Source organism: Elephas maximus, chromosome 9 (genome assembly GCF_024166365.1).
Source record: "Elephas maximus indicus isolate mEleMax1 chromosome 9, mEleMax1 primary haplotype, whole genome shotgun sequence".
In the NCBI taxonomy this organism is placed as follows: domain Eukaryota; kingdom Metazoa; phylum Chordata; class Mammalia; order Proboscidea; family Elephantidae; genus Elephas; species Elephas maximus.
Genome location: NC_064827.1, coordinates 111,638,337 through 111,658,832, shown reverse-complemented (window position 1 = coordinate 111,658,832; position 20,496 = coordinate 111,638,337). Strand labels below are relative to the sequence as shown.

General features: G+C 53.8%; 1 protein-coding gene across 6 annotated transcripts in view; it reads right to left on the bottom strand.

The window, feature by feature from the left end:
- Positions 1–20,496, bottom strand: part of WNK2 (WNK lysine deficient protein kinase 2) — a 189,601-nt gene that overhangs the window by 70,994 nt on the left and 98,111 nt on the right. For all 6 annotated transcript variants that reach the window (XR_007518624.1, XM_049895554.1, XM_049895551.1 and 3 more), the window contains 5 exons: positions 19,478–19,635; positions 12,717–12,805; positions 10,034–10,253; positions 5,291–5,573; positions 1,198–1,382 (listed from right to left, as the gene is read on the bottom strand). Coding sequence is in view for 5 of the 6 variants with exons in the window: in XM_049895554.1 (XP_049751511.1) it covers positions 1,198–1,382; positions 5,291–5,573; positions 10,034–10,253; positions 12,717–12,805; positions 19,478–19,635 (935 nt within the window). In the remaining variant the exon portion in view is untranslated. The remainder of the gene's footprint in view (positions 1–1,197; positions 1,383–5,290; positions 5,574–10,033; positions 10,254–12,716; positions 12,806–19,477; positions 19,636–20,496) is intronic.

Genomic DNA, 20,496 nt, shown 5'->3' with positions numbered 1-20,496 from the left:
CATGTGGGAGAAGCCACTGGCCTTTCCTAAGAGCTCCCTCCGCCCTTTAAACTGTGCCTCAGCTCATTCTGTAACGTGAGTAGGGTTGCCAATGCCTGCTGACTCCTGGGGCTCAGTCACCAAAGGCTGGGGAGAGCTGCTGCACCTACCTAAGGGACCTGCCGTACCCAGCAGGCATGAAGCAGAAAGTGCTGTCCAGGCTCAGGACAGCCAGGCCAGGGAAGACCCCCAAGAAGCCCCACAGAGACAGCCCCATCTCACCAACCAAGAATGGCAGGAGGCAGGCAGTGGTGGCCGGCAGGGCTGCAGTGCCCCGGGATCAAGAGAGTGAAACAGTTCACAGTGGTGAAGGGCACGCATGAGAAGCGGAGGAACAGGAAGGCCTCTAGGGGTAGCTGGTGGGGACGGAATCTGCACTGCGGCCCCTAAAACCTCCTCTGGGCCTGGGTGGGTGATATCTAAGTCACCCTGAGGATTTCCTCAGCTCTGGGGCTGAGCGCTCTGTGGACTGCGAAGTGAGTCTTTCTTTAGAGTTAAAAAATCAAAATAGAAAAATAAATGCCACCCCCTTCATTCAGCAGTTTCCACTTTTACCTACTACACTTAGTCTTTTCCCACATCCTGCAAACTATCCCACAGATGCGATTGCAGCATGAGGCGCTTCCGCCCTGCACCTCCACCGCCCTCCCAGGAGGCCTTCCCTGCGTCTCTGCCGTTTCCATGCTGTTTCACCAGCTGCACAGTGTCCAATGGAGAGGAGCTAAGAGCTACTCTACCGCTCCTGAGCTGGACCTCAGACTGAACCTAATGCCTCACTGTCTTGCCTTCCTTTGAGTGGTTTGAGGTCGCTTCTCAGGCACAGACTCATTGGGTCAGAAGGCAGGCGAGTTATGGCTCCTGTTAAGTGTCGCCAACCAGCTCTCATGACTCACTTGCCCCCAGTTGGGACCACAACATCACAAGCCTGCATATACCTGAGACGTGTATTTTGACACTGTACTTCTTACCCATCAGGGCTCTGGGGCACTTGAGTACTTGCAGGCTACTTCAGTTTGCTGATGTCTAGTGGCCAGCAAAGATGGGTCTTCCCCGTGTCTTCTGCCTCTGTTTCTCTCCCTGTGGGAGCTGCTGACCTTGAACACAGGCCAGCAATCCCTGCCCCAGGCACAGTGAACAGGATAGGGTAGGTGGACTCACCGTGGCGGGCTGCTGGTAGGCGCCCAGGGCGGGCAGGCTGCTGGGCAGGCCGGGCCCCTCACTCACCGGGGGGCTGTAGACACAGGGCAGGGCATCTGGGAGGGAGCTGTACACCACGCTTTGCTGGCTGCTCTGGGAGTCTGAGTACACGGTGGAGCCCTGGCCGCTGTCAAAGGTGCTGTCCGCTGTGGAGGGCAGAAGGCACAGCTCGGGGCCCTCCCAACATTACCCCGCTGGGACCCTCTCAACATCACCCCTGGGGAGGGCAGAAGGCACAGCTCGGGGCCCTCCCAACATGACCCTACTGGGGAGGCCAGAAGGCACGGCTGGGACCCTCCCAATATCACCCTGCTGGGGAGGGCGGAAGAAGACACAGCTCGGGAACCTCCCAACATCACCCTGCTGGGACCCTACCAACATCACCCCTGTGGAGGCCAGAAGGCACAGCTGGGATCCTCCCAACGTCACCCTGCTAGGGAGGTCAGGAGAAGGCACAGCTCGGGGCCCTGCCAACATCACCCCACTGCAGGTTTACACAGCAGTGCCACACAAGTGTGAAAAATGGAAATACTAGCCCATCTCAGCTCACCTGTACATTTTTTCCCATAAAAGGAAGACGGAGTTTTGTTTCCAGATGACATAAACAATATACACATGTTGTTCTAAACAATCAACTAACACAGAGCAGATGCGGGGGCTGCAACCGCACTCCGCAGAGGTGACCTCCCACACGGGGAAGACCCCGCAGGCCTCCTCTGATGTAGCCCGGCTCCCAGGATGTCTACCTCCCCCTGGATGCCCCCATGGGGCAGGAACAACATTTCCATCACGACTGACCTGCATTCTCAGAAAGGCTGGTCTAGCTTTGAAGGGGAGCACTAAAGGGGCTGATGAAATAAAAACTTTTCACCTACATTTTATAGTTGGGGGGAAGGGTCTCAGCACTCTCACTGTTGTCACCAAATGTGGCAAAGAGCATGAGGTTGGAAAACCTCGGTCCATATCCTGGCCCCTAGTGGCCACAGGACCTTGGCTGGCTTGGATTGAGCATGGATAGGCGGGGTCACTACCCCATGGAGAGGGTGTGAGAGCAAAACAAGGCCGTTCTGCGTGCAGGGACCTCAGGGGCCAGAGACGAGCACCAGGCTTCCACAGCCCACCAGGGTGGGGGTGCCCAGCTGTGCAGGGACCTCGGGGACCAGAGTCGGGCACCAGGCTTCCACAGCCCAACGGGGTGGAAGGGCACAGCTGCGCGGGGACCTCGGGGGCCAGAGCCAGGCACCACGCTTTCACAGCCCAAGGCAGCTTGCTCCCCATGTCTTGAGCCTTCATTAGCCTAGTGAGGTGGACACAGAGGCACACATAGAGAGTCCCCTTCCACAGAGGATGGGCTTGTTCCTTGTGATGTGCCTGGGAAAACTGCTCACCCCAACTACACACGCCAGAGAAGATGGGAAAACACCTGTTTATAACTACATTTTTGTTTCATTCTTTCCAGATTCCAAAACCTACACAAACATTAGGATTTGCCATTAAGAATACCAAAATCTGTTGCTGTTGAATTGAATTACGTCCCCCAAAATATGTGTCAACTTGGTTAGGCCATGATTCCCAGTATTGTGTGGTTGTCCTCCATTTTGTGACTGATGTAATTTTCCTGTGTGTTGTAAACCCTAACCTCTGCCTGTGGTTAACGAGGCAAGATTAGATTATGTTAAAGAGGATTAGGGTGGAATGTACCACCCTTACTCAGGTCACATCCCTGATTCAATGTAAAGGGAGTTTCCCTGGGGTGTGGCCTGCACCACTGTTTATCTTACAAGAGATAGAAGGAAAGGGAAGCCAGCATAGAGTCGGGGACCTCATACCACCAAGAAAAGAGTCAGGAGAACAGCATGTCCTTTGAATCCGGGGTCCCTGTACTAAGAAGGTTCTCGACCAGGAGAAGATTGATGACAAGGATCTTTCTCCAAAGTCAACAGAGACAGAAAGCCTTTCCCTGGAGCTACCGCCCTGAATTGGGACTTGTAGCCTACTAGACTAGACTGTGAGAGAACACACTTCTGTTTATTGAAGCCATCCACTTTGGTATTTCTGTTACAGTAGCACTAGACAACTGAGACAGAATTTGGTACTGGGAGTGACTCATATCAACCCTATGGGACAGAGAAGAACTGCCCCATAGGATTTCCAAGGAGTGGCTGGTGGGTTTGAACTGCTGACCTTTTGGTTAGCAGCCAAGCTCTTAAACACTACGCCACGAGGGCTCCTAAGAATACCAAGCTACTTCCAAGACGGACCATATTTCAGATGTCAACATGGTAACCATCTATAAAAAAAAAGGAGGGGGGGGGGAATCCTGTTGCCTTTCCATTAAAATAATTTTCCCCCAGTGATTAGAACTCACCTTAACCAAGAAGACCTGAGAAATGCAGAGGGGTAATTGTGCAGGACCAATCAGACTCTGGTTTTAATGAGCTGACCAGTATCACTCAATGGAGGGATGGGTAAGGGAGAGGGTCATTTTAATTTTTATAAAGTGAATAGAGACATTACTGATGTAATTAAAAATTATTTTTAACAATCCATTGAAAAAATTGTGCTATCCCAGTCAGCAGGTGTCCGATGGAGCACAGCAGAAGACGGTGTGCTGCGCTGGGGTGTGGCAACAGAGCCGTCAGTGGAAAAGCGACAGCGGAGGTCGCAACAAAAGATGCACTTGTTGTATCTTAGACATGTAAGTACGCATCTGTTTGTCAGTCCTGTAATAAAGACAAGCCTCTTTCTTTGACTGTGCATCTGCAGGCTGGTGTTCCCTAAGTTCGCCCCTATAAGGTACACCATGGTTCTTCCACTGGAATAGTAAGTACACCACCAGGAAAAAGGAAGACGGTCTCCATGTTCTGATGTGCAGCAATCACAAGCAGGTGCAGAGAGAATGTATCATGAACTCTCATTTGTGTAATGAAGACAAAAAGAGGTGTGCCTGTGCGTGTGTGTGGCGTGCATGTGCGTATAGTGTACGTGCAAACATACATGTATGGTGTGTGAGCACGTGTATGTGGTGTACATGAGTATGCATGTGTGTGAGCGTGTGTGTACGAGTGTGTGGTGTGTGTGAGCGTGTGTGTGTACGTGCATGTGTGTGGTGTGTGTGTGTATATGTGTGTGTGTGGTAGGCTATCTCTGGGAGGGCATTTTAGAAACTGGTAATGCCAGTTGCCTTTAGGGAGAAAAATTAAGTGAATTTTTATCATATGCCCTTCAGACTTTGAATTTTATACCATGTATATGATCTGAGAGGTTTGGCCACTAGGACTAACGTAACATAGAGGAAGGATGCCCTGGAGGCAAATGCCACCGCCAAGAGCAGCCGACCTGCTCCTCCCACTGACGGCCGCATCGAGGATGAAACGGATGCCCCCCAAGTGCTGCTATGCCGTATTGAACTCTGTGCCCCTGTGGCCCCCACCCCCAGCCTGCAAGGCAGGGATGATTAGCATCCCTTGAGGACAAGTCCACAGGGAGGAAGGGATGGATCAGACTGTCCTATCAGGACACAGGAGGTCTGCACCTGCCCACATGCTGGGCCTCGCACCCTGGTGGGCCTCTGGCCATCCGTCCTGAGAAGCTGGACTTAGGTGGGCCTTACACTTCACTGGTCACACTGTGACATCGAAGGCACTGCCCGACTCCGTAGGGGCTGGACACTGGACCCCACACTGGCCAGAACCCTTGTGCGGAGGAACTAGGCTTCATAGCCTGCTTGGTGCCTGTCCCACCAGCCCCACCATCCTCAGGTGCCCAAGGCAGACCTTGGCCCTGGGATGATGATGGGAGAGTGAGCTCCGCAAGATGCGGGAGGCCCCCCAGAGCTTACTAGGGATGCCCACAGCCCAGACTTTATGTAACTCCATGGACTCAACCATTGTGCTTCAAAGCACACTGCTGATCATCCTCCCCAGAGAGCACCTCAGCACAGCACAGCAAGAGGACTCAACTTTTCTTTACCAAACAGCTGCTTGTTAAAGGCCCGAAGCAGCCCCACAGTGCAGGTCCCGAGCCCGGCTAGCCTGCTGCAGGGCAGACTCACATGCAAGGGACGTGGCGCTCGCAGGGAGCTTGGGTGGGAAGAAGTGCTGGTCGGCCTCAGGCTCCTCGGGCTCTGGACGCCCGCCCTGTGTGTGGTACGTCACCTGGACCTGCAGTGGCACCTGGGAGCCCCTGGTCTTGTCAGGGCTCTCGGTGGCCTGCACCTCCGAGGACTGCAGGGCGGGCCAGATCCTCTCCCGCCGCCACTTGATCAGTGCCACCCGGTCCCGGATCGATTTCGCCACGATCTTCACATCACTCTCATGGAAGAATCCTGATTCAATCTGCAAAGGGGCGACCAGGCTGGTTAGCAACACAGGAACCACAGGGCCCACCCTTGCCCCCGCATCCCACGTCAGGGTGCCCAGCCCTGCTTTCTGCACAGTGGCTCTTGCTCAAGGGGCTCTGCTCTGAAGTTCCTCTTGGAGAGGCCTCCCCATCTAATGTTGTATTGTTGTTCTTTACCTGGACACAAGTGTCCATACAGATATAAACAAACATAAAAAAAATGGAAAATTTGATGAAAAACGGGACATTTACACACGTCTAAATGTGCCTCCCCCACAAAATACTTATTCATTGCAAAGGGGAAAGAGTGACTTCACAGTGGAGAGGGTGGTAGACACCACCTCAACCAGGAGGTCACAGGGAGCACCCTTAGCAGTAGGACAGACGGATACTAAGTGTTACCAGGCAGGATGCACTGAGGACCAGCCCCACTCCTGGGGAATTCCTGCCAGAGACACCACACCTGAGTGCAGTCAGGAAGCAACAGAGAGAAAGGTAACCTGGGAGAGAGTGCAGAGTGACTGTGCTCTCCAGGGTGTCATCATGGAAATCAGAGAGTAAAGAGACACAACTAAAACACAGGACGTCATTCTGAGCTACTGAATCGGCGCTACTGGGACAGCTGGCAAGATCTGGCTGGGGTCTGAGGAAAGCGGGCAGCGAGGGCCTCTGCTGACTTCCTGATGCTGACTGCCGGTGGTGAAGTAGGATAACCTGCTTGTCTGTAGAAACCAGACGCTAATGCAGACGTTGGGAGGATGGGATATCGGGGTCCACAATTTATTTCTAAAAGATGCCAGCCCTTTGTAGTGCATTTGCAACTTTTCTGTATGTTTCTGATTATTTCCGAAAAAGATTTACTGAAAAGAAAATCCTGCCATCAACAGATGAATGGATAAACAAAGCGCGGTCCATTCATACAATGGAATAATACTCAGCCATACAGAGAAATGAAGTCTTGCTGCGTGCTACCTCATGGATGAACCATGAAAACATGCTGAGTGAAGTCAGTCAGTCACAAAAGCACCAATACTGTATGATCCCATTTATGTGAAGTATCTAGAATAGGCAAACGCATCAAGACCGAAGTTTATTAGTAGTTACTGTGGATGAGTGGGAGAAGAAAAGGGGGGGCCTATAGCTTCAGGGGTGCTGAGTTTCTGCCTGAGCTGATTGAGAGCTTCTGGGAATGGATAGAGGTGGTGGCTGCACAGAACGGTGAATGTAAGTAATGTCAATGAACTGTGCACTTAAAATGGTTACAATGGCACGTTTTTAAATATACATTTTACCACAACAAAATAAAAGAAGGAAGAGATCTCTGATTGACAGCACAGGCCCTAAGGAAATCTGCTGAAATGTGATTGATGCCACACCCCTGCCCCTCTGCCCTGCTCCCCCCAGCCCCCCGCCCCACACCCAACAGCAGACAGGGGTGAGCAGAGGCTGCCCACAGCCCAGACCCCAGAGGGGTGGCTGAAGGCCAACAGGTACTGCTGACAGGGTCCGCCAGCCCCCTCCCAGTCAGAAACCCCACCTTCCACGTGTGGGGAGGAGCCTGCCCACAGGCTCTGAGAGGCAGGAGTGGGCTTCTTCTCCAGCTCCAGGCCTGGGACCCTGGCCACAGGGGGCAGCGATGGGACAGGGGGCTCTCCCCACACACAGGGCTGGGGTGCAGCCCCACTCCACAGTTTGTCACTGATCCTGGCACTGCCCAGGTATGCCCATGGGGCCCCTAGTCCTGCTCAGCATGCAGACACAGCCTTCCATGTCACACAGTCCTAGCAGGGCCTGGCAAGAAAGCCCTTGCCCTGGTTGACACCACTGGTCAGCAAGTAAACACCAACTGCCCACATGGTCACCCACCCAGGACGCTCACCCCGCCCAACCCCAGATACCTCGCCGGCTTGCAGTGACACAACCACAGATGGCAAGGAGGACATCTAGGCCTCTCACAAACCCTGGCCTCCCATTTCTATTTCCTGCCGGGCTCCAGAGCCATGGCCTATTTTTCCTTCTGTCTCTCTTCAAAGCCACCCCCACTATTCCTCACCAGGGCACTTTCTGCTGTTTCCTGGATGCTGAAGGATTTAGCCACCTTGCAGGCCTCCTCCCTGCGTCTTGATTATATGGAGGCATAAGGTGGATGGTCATGTGCTCCATCCTCCATGATGGCTGCTCCCTGGCTGTGTGTACCCCCTACTCCCCCAGGGTGTCTGAGGCCAGTATCCTGGGGGACCCCCTAACTCTCCACATGCCTGCTCCCTGCCTGCTGTGGGACTGTCTGGGAGATGACTTTTGGGGGGCAGTAAGAAAGCTGCCCTACAGGCATTCTCTGCAAATCTTCGGATAACCTTAAGAGGGAGGTCTCACTGGGATTCCAGAATGTCTCTGGCACCCAACACTTGCTAGTCTGTTTTCATCAACAGAAAGCAGGCCTCAGGCCAACATCGGAGCCTGCTGGATGTGCCAGCGCTGTGGGAACATGGCTTTGCTCCGGCTGCTTCACTTTGTAAAGTCGTCTTCCACTACGACAGCTGGTACGGGTGCTGCATTTGCAGTTGCTTCCTTTTCAAATAACTTTTTAAAGTATGCTTGTTGTCTTCAAACCAACAAGGAAAAGCTAAGGAGTAAGCTAGCACTTTAATGTTCTGAAGCAGCACAGATCAAGCCTCACCTGGACTGGGGGTGGCTCAGGAGCTCAGGGGAGGCCAGGCCAAGGACAGACTAGTATCAGGACCTGGGGAGGCAGCAGGGGCCTATTCGCCTCCACGAAGGCCTATAGATTCTTCCCATGGCCAGCCGCCTCATCCACCTCCAGACAGCTAGTGCGGGGCTCGGGCTCCCTCCAGACACTTAAAAGTTTCCCCAGAGGACTCTCGACACTCCACCAGCATTTCTTAAACCTCAGCACTCACAAACTTCTGCCCTTCCTGCACGCCCCCCCTGTTGCAGGTGGGGTTGTGCCCCCAAAAGATATATTCAGTCCTTTTACCCTGGTGCCTGTGAATGTGACCTTCTTTGGACATAGGGTCTCTGCAGATGTTATCAGTTAACATGAGGCCATCCTGGAATTGAGGGCCCTAATCTTATGTTATTGGTGCCCTTATAAGAGAGCAGCAGAGGAAGACACTGACACACACATGTGAAGATGAGGGCAAAGACTGGACAGATGATGCCGCAACCCAAAGCAGGCCTAGGCCCACCAGAGGCTGGAGGAGGCGGGAAAGGATTACCCCCTAGGGCCTTTGGCGGGGCGGGGGCGGGGGGGAGGCCTGGCCCTGCTGGCACCTTGATTTTAGACTTTTGGCCTCCAGAACTGTGAGAGAATGAATTTTCGTTGTTCTAAGCCACCCAAGCGTGTGGTAATTTGTTACTGCTGGCCCAGAAAACTGACATCACCTCTATTAATTACTTGGTATTTGTTCTCTAAATTCAGTCCGTTTTTAGACTTACACGTAAATGTAACGGAACCTCTATATCGTAACAAGTAGAAAGGGTTCACGGATTCAGAGACCTAATGTCTAGCACTAATTTCAATAGCAAACAAAGCAAATACAGTTACTGAATTTGAAAATGCACCTGCGTGCCACACAAATTTATCAGGGTCCGGGGCCCACTCAGGACACAGAGCACACTGACCTATTACATGCACATGCAGCACAGAGAGGGTGCCGACCTGGACAAACCAGGACGCAGGAGCTGGTCAATCACACCCTCCCAGGCCATGTGGTGGCCGCCACACAGCGACTCCTGGGGTCACGTGGAGGCTCCCCACTCAACAGGACCAAGGCTTATTCAGGGTTCCTCCAGGCAGGGATCAAGGTCTACCACCACCAGGGCACACACACAGCCACCTCTCCTGCCTCTCCTCCAGGAGGCTGGCCGGATCCCAGGTGTGGTGCCCACCCTCCCCCACTGCCCTTCACCAGGACAGCAGGCCTTTGGGGCAACAGCATGGGGGAGGAGGCGAGGTAGGGAGGGTGAAGATAGGAAAGCCTGGCCCTACCTTGGCCTTTCTCCATGGAAAAGTAAAGTAACAGGGGCCAGAAGTGAAAATGGCCCCAATAATGCCCCCAAAGACAAAACAGAAAGCAACGAACCCCAACTCAAAGCCACCACATGTAAGCCAAGTTAGCAAGAAATCGCTCAAAACACGCAAGACCTTTCCTGATACACTGAAGCTTCTTGTTCACTCTCACTGCCTTCACATATAATCCCTTTACCACAGACACACTCGCTGGTGTGGCCAGCACCAGTCCCCGTCCCTGCCCACCACAAGCTTCCCGCCCAGTGCCCGCAGCTGGCCACCAGGCTGCATTCTTCTCAGGCTGAGAGCTTTCTGGGCAGTGGGGGCATGACTGCTTCCCTTCTAATCTCGCAGAGCACAGCCCACCCACCCTGCCCCGTTGCTCACCACGTGGCGGGGGCGGGGGAGCAGACAAGTAAGTGTTACCATTTCCTGAGCCACGTCGTCCGGCGTCTCCTTCTCCAGATCAAAGGTGAACTCGATGGCCCCATTGTCCTTGGGTTTCCCCTTCAGCTTCTTGGGGTCTTCTACCCAGAGCCGGAGGGCAATGGTGGACTTGCGGCCGTGGTCCTCCTCCGCCAGCTCCACTCGGACTCCAGTGTCCTCCGCAAAGAAGGCATGGCTCAGGAGGTCCTTGATCTCATACCTGTGGGAGGGGCAGCAGGCTGACCAGGAGGGTCACTGTGTGGGGCCCATACGACCAGATTAGGCCCTCCCGAGCCAGGTTCCTGGGGGCCTGGCGCAGGCATGGAAGAAGGCAGGAAAAAGGCCTGTGGCGTGACGGGTTACACGGCCCACGTCACTAGGAAGTTCTCTGCTCGCAGGGCACACCTGGCAGGCCAGGCTCTGCCCTTGAGGGCAGCACAGAGTTCACATGTCCATTCCTTAGCGCCCAGGGGATGAGAGGAAATTACGAAGCAGTGTGGTCTCACTACATAATATTTTAAGGTTTCCTGTTTTCTCCTCATTATAAAAATAAAATGTGCTCATTGTACAAAATCCAATGAATACAGAGAATTTTAAAACGTTAGGCTTCCACGATGCAGCTACAAGCACCACTCATGTGCTGGCGCACCTCACTCATCACGGAGGTCTCTGGCTCTGGGACTACAACACCCTGCCTCCTGGGCTCACCGCCGCACGGCCAGAAGGGACAGGGAGAAAGCTTGGGGTGGCCCCTGCTCCACAGGAGCCGTGACACACTGAGGGAGCCCTCCTTCAGAGGAGCGGCTGGTGAGGCAGACAGGTGGGGCTCTTCCAGCCAGGGTCCCAGGGCGGTGAGTGAGGGAGCAGGTGGGTTCAGAGGTAAGCAAGGCTGAGAACCCACAGGACCAGAGGTCCACCTGAAGGGCTCTGAGCAGGGAACCACCTAGGGGTCAGGCTGCTGCGTGGAGAAGGAACATGCTACGGCAACCACTTCCTGCTCTTTTCTATCGTCTTGCTGTTGCAACACCCGTCCCTAAACACTAGCTTTGCCTTCCCTTTTCTAGAGTTACATATATGTGGACTCATACAGCAGGCGCCATTTGGTGTCTGGCTTCTCCCACTGATCACATCTGTGAGAGTCACCAGGCTGGTGGTGTCCCCACTTCATCCCTTTCACGTTGAGCAGTGCTGCCTCACAGGGCACCCCTGCTGATGAACTTAGGGCCACGTGCACACGGTTCTGTGGGTATGTGCCCAGGAGAGGACCATGGGAGAATGATTTCCAGCACAGATGACAAGCGCCTTCAGTGCTGTTTTCCAAGGAGAAGAGAGCACTGGCTTTGGTGGAGGAGGGAGAGGTAGTACGGCCCTCACAGGGAACTAGGGGCTGACAATGTTTTTCTTGATCAGGTGGTGGTTTCACAGGGTTTGCCTCTGCACTGCTGTTTCTGAACTTTCCTGATGTGAGTTATATTTCACAATCTTCTAGTTTTTTTTTCAAAGATTAAAATGTGATAACCTTCAGGGGCAGGAGAGAAGACATAGAGGTCAGGGCAGAGTCACTGCTGAGACTATGATGGTAGCCATGGGAACAGACAGGGGACAATGCTGGGGGAGAGTGAAAGCAGACGGTGATGTCAGGGGCGAGGGGGGGAGGAGGGAGAGAAAAAAGGGCAAGGAGGCATGGGAAGGGCAGGGGGGATGAGGAGAGGTGTGGAAAGAGTAGAGGAGGAGGTGTGGGGAAGGCAGGGGAGAGGTGAGGAGAGGTGTGGAAGGAGTAGAGGAGGAGGAATGGGAGGGCAGGGAGGGGTGAGGAGAGGTGTGGAAGGAGTAGAGGAGGAGGCACGGGGAAGGCAGGGGAGGGGTGAGGAGAGGTGTGGAAGGAGTAGAGGAGGAGGCGTGGGGAGGGCAGGAAGGGGTGAGGAGAGGTGTGGAAGAAGTAGAGGAGGAGGCATGGGGAGAGGCAGGCAGAGCAGGAGTAGGCCTAGAGGAGTACAGGGGTAGAAGGAGGCTGATGGGGAAAGAAAAAGCAGGAGGGGAAAGGAGGGCAGAGAGTGGGCGGCAGGCTGCAGAAGCAACCCAGCTCTCTGGCTGACAGTGGGGAAGGAGGTGCCCTGACCTGAGGTGGGGGAACAGGTTCTACTGGCTAGCTCACGGGCACCAACTGGGCATGCTACTTCCGACATGGGTCAAATGGGTATGTAAAATATATAGGCTGGAGTTCAGAAGACAGGTCAGGACTGAAGATGAACCTGGGAGCACCTGACATGGGGCCATTACATCATCTAAGGCCATGGACAAGGATAAGCCCACAGGGGACAATACAGAGAAAATACAGAAGAGGGCAGAGACCCAGGAGCTCAGCCAGCCAAGGCTAGGCAGGGGAGGAGGGGCCTGCCAAGGAGAGAAGAGGCAGAGGGGTGGGGAGCTCAGGACAGCATGCACCAGGAAGGTGAGGAAGTGGGGTGAGGGCTCTCTGAAACCAAGGTGCTGGCCCAGGGCTTGCTGGTGTGCACCCAAGGCCAATCCTCACGGCAGCCCGTCTACCTGCCGAGACACTGCGTGCTGAAGCTGGTCTTGCCCTCTTTTGAAGTTCTCTTTTTCTGGTCTTCAGTACAGCTCCAAATACCAGTTGAGATAATTCACCTGGAGAAATATCACAGAACCCAACCCTGGGACTCACCTTTCCTCTTTGTTTTTACAGATACACTCCCCAATAATCTCCTTGATCTCAGGATCATGCACTTTCTCAAAGCTGGCTGGCTTGATACCCTGAAACAAGATGAGGGGAATTATGTGACCTAGCATGACACCCAGGATTGGGTGATCCAAGGCATCCCCGCCCCCGCCGCCCAGTGCAGGTAACATCCACTCCCCACCCATGGTGGAACAACTGGACTTAACTCATAACCTACTAGAAAACTGGACAAAACACATAAAACAATGATGTCAGGCATTTAGCAGCAGGAAGTACAAGGTGATGATGTCAGAGAAAGGACACAAAGGAAGCAGACCCTCCCACTGTTCCAGTTTACTGCATGAAGACAGGTTCCAGGCTGTGGGCAGGGAGGGAATCCCTGAGTTGAAGGGATGCAGCTCAGAGTTTTGGGATACTGAGGAGTCTGAGGAGGCAGAGTCCCAGAAAGGAGGGAGCTATGCAGAGAAAGAGCCCCAGACATTTGCATGTGGATCCCCACGAGTCTTTGCTGAGCACAAGGCCACATGGGCAGAGTAAATTCCACAAGGCTGGGCAGAGAATGACTGGGGAGTGGTAGGCAGAACAATTCCCAGAGCTCACATGGGGTGATTACTAGATATGCCAAGAAGTAGGAAAATGTGATCCATAACCTAGCAGAAAAATTCATCAAGAGAAAGAGACCCAGAAATGAGAGAGACACTGGAACTTACGGAAAAGGATTTTAAAAGTTATTATAGCTGGGTAAAGTGTTTAAAGGAAAATGAACTTAATGAGGAACAGAATGGTAGATATAAAGGAACCAAACAACCTAGAGATGATATATACAATATCTGAAATGAAACATCCACTGGAACAGATTAACAGGAAATAAGACATTTCAGGAGAAAACATGAGGCTTATGCTTCGTGTTGTTGCCTAAGTGACAGAAAACATGAATGAACTTGAAGGCACAGTAATAGAATCTATCTGAAATGAAGCACAGAGAGAAAAGGACATGAGGCTCTGTTCAGTTAATCTCACTCTCTGGGATAATATCAAGCGGTCATATATACATACAATATATATAACTGAAATCCTAAGAGGATGCGGCAGTATAGAATAGAAAAATTATTTGAAATAATAATGGCCAAAGGCTTTCAAACTTTGATGAAAACTATACACCCACAGATCCAAGCCCAACACATCCTATGCCAAAAAACCCAAACCCATTGCCACTGAGTCAATTCCAACTCATAGTGACCCCACAGGACAGAGTAGCACTGCCCCACAGGGTTTCAAAGAAGTGGCTGATGGATTCGAACTGCCGACCTTTTGGTTAGTAGCTGTAGCTCTTAACCACTGTGCCACCAGGGCTCCCAACACACCCTAGGCAAGATAATGCTTTCCTGGAATGAGTGTGTGAAACCACTCTGCAAAGCCCCCTGTAAACCCTCCTCGTCCACTGCTTCAAGCTAATAGCCTGGTTTTCCTATTATTGAGTTTTCCTTGAAGAAATAAATTTCTCTGGAAAATACCTCGCAGTTTACTCATACCATTGTTAAAGCATTAGGCAGTCACATTCTGCACTGGCTCCCTGGGGTCACCATCAAAGTCAAGTCCCTCACCTCGTATGACAAATGTCACTTAGGCAACAACACAGAGCACAAGCCTCAACCTCAGCTGCAGAATTTGATACTGGGTTTAACACCTCAAATATAGCATTCATTTCTGGGAAGGGGTGGATCAGAACTCGGCTGCAGAGCCTGCTCCTGAGTTGGGCCAGCAATGTCCACGTCAAGCCAAATGCAGCAGTAGGGAGAGGTGCCCACGATGGACCTGTCATGGGGATCTCTGAGTCCAAAATATAGATACACAGCTCCTACAGCTTTGCAGAGGAGGAAAATGAGGCTCAGAGATACCCAGGGACTGGCCAAAGCCACACAGTGGGGCAATGGTGAGGATCCCAACCACCTGCCTCTGTCCTGCCCACCAGACGCTAACACCCATCAAAGAGAGGGACACACGCAACAGGCTTGTTCTGTGGGGATTCCGTTTCGGGTTTGAATCTCTACCTAGGGACTGCTGTAAGTAAGGCCTGGAAGATGAGAAATGACGGCTGACATCACAGCAGAGACCCCGCTGACACTGCAGAGGGCTCGCTTCACCAGACCAGCAACACCCATGTGGAGGACGTCCCACTGGAGGGGTCTTGCCCACCCTGGCATCCTCCACCCGGCCCCAATCCTCACCATGAACACTGGCCTGGGCACCTGATCCTGGGTCTCCTATAGACCTCACAGGTACCTTACAGGAGAGTGTGCATTTATTACCCTACCTTCTCAGGTGAGCTCAGGAACATTAAACAACTTGGGAAAAGTATAGTTTGGGCTCAGGAACAAAACACTGTTCCAGTCCCAGCACTGCCACTTACTAGCCTTAAGACCTTCATCAAGCTACTCTACTTCTGTGGGGATCAGTTTCCCCATCTGTAAAGGGAGAAAAAAAAAGTGCCTCAGGCTAGTGAAGAATAAATGAGTTTCTACCTGTACTGCATACGGGACCTCAGCACAGGCCCAGTACACAGTAGGCACTCACTGTTTGCTGCTGCCCTTGGTCATGCAATCAGTTCAGGAGAAGGAGGAAGAGGAGACACAGCCACCAGCCCAAAGTCACAGGCTGTCATCAGCCACAACCTGAGTCCAGGGACATCATGGGGGCAGCAGGGAAACGTCAGTGTTCTCTGGCTCGCCCTACAGTGTCTCTTCCTCACTCTCTCGGTGCCATCAGCTCCCAGTGGAGGTCCACCCCAAGGCCTTCTCAGCCCAGGGCCCCTGTAACCTTGCAAGAAAGGCTCCCCTGTGGGTATGCTCACTGGTCCAGGAGGGCAATGGGCAAGACAACGAAGCCCCTGAAGCCCAGCCCCGTTGGGGGTGAGGCTCCCTGTGGGAACATATGAGAAATGACCTGACCACAACCAGGAGCACGGCCGTCAGTAAGCAATCGCCGACTCAGGCATGTCCATTCAGCCTCTCTCAGACACAGCAGATCCAGAGCCTGGTATGTCTCGGACTTGGAGACATCAGCACCAACCAGCTACCTCCAAGGTTACCATGGGGCAGGGGTCAGCTCCTTATCCACAGGGCCTACCAGCAAGAGCCTCAGGCGCACTGTAGGGGAGTAGCACCCCACGGTAGGGATCCAACCTGTGTGGAGAAAGGAGCTCCTTGGGGTCGTGGAAAAGGATCCCATTCCCACAAAGGGGAAGAGCATCCAGGGCCATGGAAGGGTCCTACCTGAGTAGAGAGAGGAGCTCCCCAGAGCCATGGGGGGCAGGGTCCCATGACCACAGAGGGGAGGAGCACCCAGGGCTGTTGAGGGTCCTGTGTATAGGGAGGGAGGAGTACCTGGGGCTGTGGAGGGTCCTGTGTAGGAAGGGAGGAGCATTCAGGACTGGAGGGTCCTGTGTAGGGAGGGAGGAGCACCCAGGGCTGTGGAGGGTCCTGTGTAGGGAGGGAGGAGTACCCAGGGCTGTGGAGGGTCCTGTGTAGGGAGGGAGGAGTACCCAGGGCTGTGGAGGGTCCTGTGTGCAGGGAGGGAGGAGCACCCAGGGCTGTGGAGGCTCCTGTGTGCAGGGAGGGAGGAGCACCCAGGGCTGTGGAGGCTCCTGTGTGTAGGGAGGGAGGAGCACTCAGGGCTGGGGAGGGTCCTGTGTGTAGGGAGGGAGGAGCACCCAGGGCTGTGGAGGCTCCTGTGTGTAGGGAGGGAGGAGCACTCAGGGCTGGGGAGGGTCCTGTGTGTAGGGAGGGAGGAGCACCCAGGGCTGTGGAGGGTCCTGTGTGCAGGGAGGGAGGAGCACCCAGGTCTGCGGAGGGTCCTGTGTGCAGGGACGGAGGAGCACTCAGGTCTGTGGAGGGTCCTGTGTGCAGGGAGGGAGGTAGGAGCACTCAGGGCTGTGGAGGGTCCTATGTGCAGGGAGGGGAGGAGAGCCCAGAACTGTGGGAGGGGCAGGCCCTTCTACCAAAGCCCTGGGTCTAGCCCCATGCCCCTTCTCTAGGCCACCAGGGCCTCTGGGCCTACACTGCAGCAAGTGTGGTGATGGGAGGGTCCCTGATTGTACCGTTCTGTGGAATCCTCCAGGTAACCAGGCCCCCAGAGGGCAGGCAGTTGATTGCTGGGGGCTGCTGTGCCTAAGGGAAGTATGGCCTCTCCTTGGCCCACTAGGCAGGACATGGAGGGAGTTGGGGGTACACCCAGCTGCCTGGTGTGAGATTCCAGTAGAAGCAGGTATTCAGCAGTCCCCTGGGGTTTCCTTATTTTGTGGGGAGGGAAGGGAACAACTAACTTGAAAAACGGTAAACACACTGTGGGCATCAACCGTAACATCCTTCCCTCCTTCAGCAAGACCTGGCCTTAGAAAGCTTTGTCTTGGGTTTTTTTTTAATCTTGAAAACATGAAGGATACATTTTCCCAACAAAAAAGAGAGAGAGAGCGCCAGAGATAGGGAGAGCGTGAGCCTCCACACACTCATGCCCAGGCAGTCTAGCCCTCCTGACCCCCTGAGCCCAGCCCTCTGCATGGGGTCAGACAGGGCACTGTCCCTACACCTGTCCTCCTGGAGTCCTGCTGCTCCAGTGCCTCCTTCCTGCTCACAGATGGAAGCATCTTCCTCACAGAATAGTCATGGGATGTACAGAAATAACAACCAGATTTCCTTGAGCTTGTCCTTCATCTGCAAATCTAACTGCCATAGGAGCTCGGGGAAAGACCGAGGCTCAGGCCAGGGGCAGCCCAGCGCTGGGGACCAGCAGGGGGGTGGTCAGCCTGGGGCAGGGCCTCCCCGCTTCAAGGCTATCAACCCCACGGTTCACACAACTGATGGTACAGCTCATCACACCAACCTCACCCACATTCAGTCACACAAATTTGGCTAAAAAAAGCAAAGTGAAGAGGGTATGTGAGCAGCTCCTGCTTGAAACGGCAGGCACGAGTCTGCTGTCCACGTTCACCCTCCCTGGATGTGTGTGTGTGTGTATACATGTATATGTGTATTGTATACATGTATGTATATACATATATGTGTATATGTGTACATATGTATGTGTATGTACATATGTATGCATGTGTACATTTTTTTTTTATGTAAACTTCTGAAAGGCTGAGGTCCCCGGAGTAGGTGAAGAGTCCACAGGTGATGGAGACCACGGTGCTCTTTAATGGGCTCCTGTCTGCATGCTCAGACCCTGAGTCCTGGGAGGCTGAGTGCTGAGGGCAGTGGGGCCCCAGAGGAGAGATCCTGGGGGTCTCAGAAAGAGCAGGTGGATGGTGGATAGGTAAGACCTTCCTGCAGGGGGAGGCGGAGGGAGGAGGAGGTGCCAAAGCAGCAGGCGCGTAGCCCAGACCTCAGGTACTGCTGCCAAGGATAAGGGAACACCCCCTTCTTGTTTGCTTCCTCAGGGAAGGCAGGGTACAGTTGAGCCCTTGCTTAGCCCTGAACAGACATGGGCCCACATAGAAACTCAGTGGACAGTGCCATTAGTCATCCACTTCTGCAAGCCAGAAACTCAGGGGTTGTCCAGGGCTTCCTCTCCTGCTGCACCCTCACCCCAAGACCCCTCTAAGTTCTGGAAAATGAACCCCTAAATCTCTCTCGAATCCCCCCTTTCTTCCACTGCCAACTGCCTGTGCCTCCTGCAAGGACCGCTCTGCCAGCACTTACCAGGGGACTCGATGTTTGCGGTGGGGTTCCTGACTCACGTCTATGGTGCCACAAGTCTAGGACACTGTCTTCCCTCCCTAAACCCTCAGCACCAAATGCACCGCCTGGCATGCAGTGGGGGCTCACAACGGACAAACAAATGAACAAATGGCCCATAACACAGAATTAGCAGCCGAGGAGAGAAATGAGCTATGACCTGCAAGGAGCACTGAGGGGAGGGCACGGGATGAGGGCCAAGTTGCTCCCAGGTCACCAAGAACCAAACCCCTTGTGCACGGGTGCCTGAGAGCGTCTATGGAAACAGCAGCAGCCCAGGTGAGCACGGGTGACCGGAAGTAGCATGTGCCCTACCTGTGTTCAGGCATCCCACCAGGTGGGCTGCCACAGCCCCGGTACTGGCGCCCCATGCTCCGGCTGGCACCCCACTGAGGTGCAGGGTGCAGGGAGGAGCTTCCCAGAACTACAGAAGCCTGGTGCCTGATTAGTTTGCCCGGCTGAAGCCATTCAATTAAAGCAAAAGCCACGACAGCAAAACAGGGGCTGGCATTCCCAGGACTGCCTGCCCAGTACTGACTGCGGCCTAGATTGCCCTTGGCCTAGTACTGGCACTTCGCTGAAAAGGAAAACAGACTGTGTTTTCAAAATAAAGAAGATGGGGAAAAGGAAGCTCTGCGGCAGCTCAGAGGAGGCGCCCTGGGAACAGGCAGGCTGGGTGCCTGCTAGCTGGGTGCCCCATGAGGGTGATAATCTCTCTGAGCCTCAGTTTCCTCACCATGCAGTGGAGAGGCTACTGAGAGTGCTCAGGGTTGTGGTGAAGTCCAAAGCACGCAGCAACCACTCAAGACTATCATCATCACTATTACCACCACGTTGTTTTCCTCCTAGCTCTGCGGCCTCGAGCAACTCATGCTTGCTGAGCCTCAGTTTGTCCATCTGTAAAGTGGCTTTGTTTCCTCCCTGGATGGTGGCCTCTGTGCGGATTTTAAAAAGGAATATACAGAGCCCACCTCAGCGCGTGTCGTATTAGCAAGGTGGCTGAGGTAGACTCACACAGGTGACCTTTCTGTAGATCTGGGCGGCATTCTGGCACTCCGAGTAGGGGTACTCCGAGGTGGCCATCTCTAGCATGCACATCCCGAAGGCGTAGACATCCACAGACTCATCGTAGTGCTCCTCGTACATCTCGGGTGCCATGAACTCGGGAGTACCTGTGCCCAGGAGCAAGAGACACAGTCGTCAGCCACTGCCAGGCCCATGAACACCAGTGAGCCAGTGCCCCAGGGCCCAACACCCTTCCTCGCCCCTTCATGTGGCCTACTAAGCTTCCCAGCTCCCAGGGCAGCTCAGCCTTGAGTCAGTGGCCACCTGGGGCTGGCCAGGAGTGTCAGTGAGCCTGTCCTACGGTCCACACCATTGGATGTGTCCCAGAATTCAGGGTTCAAGCAGAAATGCTCCACAGGCCGATGGCGCCTGAAATTTCTCCTGGAACCCATGGTTCCAGGGCTGAACGAAGACTTAGGGATGAGTTCGTAGCACCATTCCTCCCAATAGTGCTGGGAGACTACCACTTCCCAAGGGACAGTTCTGACCCAGAAGCAGGGACACGCCTCTCTTCAAGGGGTAGACCCCTGGCACTCTCTCCCTCTCTTCCCACATGCTGTCCTCAACAACAGGCCCAGCATCAAGCAGCACCCGCATAACCCCGGACAGACAGACGCTCGGCGGTCATCACAGAGCTACAAACAAAAAGGCCCCAAGTGTCCCCTAAGTGTGGAACACCTTCAAACGCTGTGGGACATCCCCAGGACAGAGCATCCCACTGTTACCACGGACACGGCCTGCAGGTGGCAAGGGAGGCGGTGGGGTGCCTCTACCCTCCAGGCATCAGAGAGCTGGTAAACAGCCTGTGTGTGCAGACTTGAAATGATGGTGACTGAATTCCTAATGCCATGGAAACTTAGGGCAGGCTGTGTAAAATAATACATGAGATTGTATACGGCATAGACCCTGCCCGTATAAGACAATGTAAACAGGGAAAAATGAGTCTGTTTGGGAGGTGGGACCTTTAG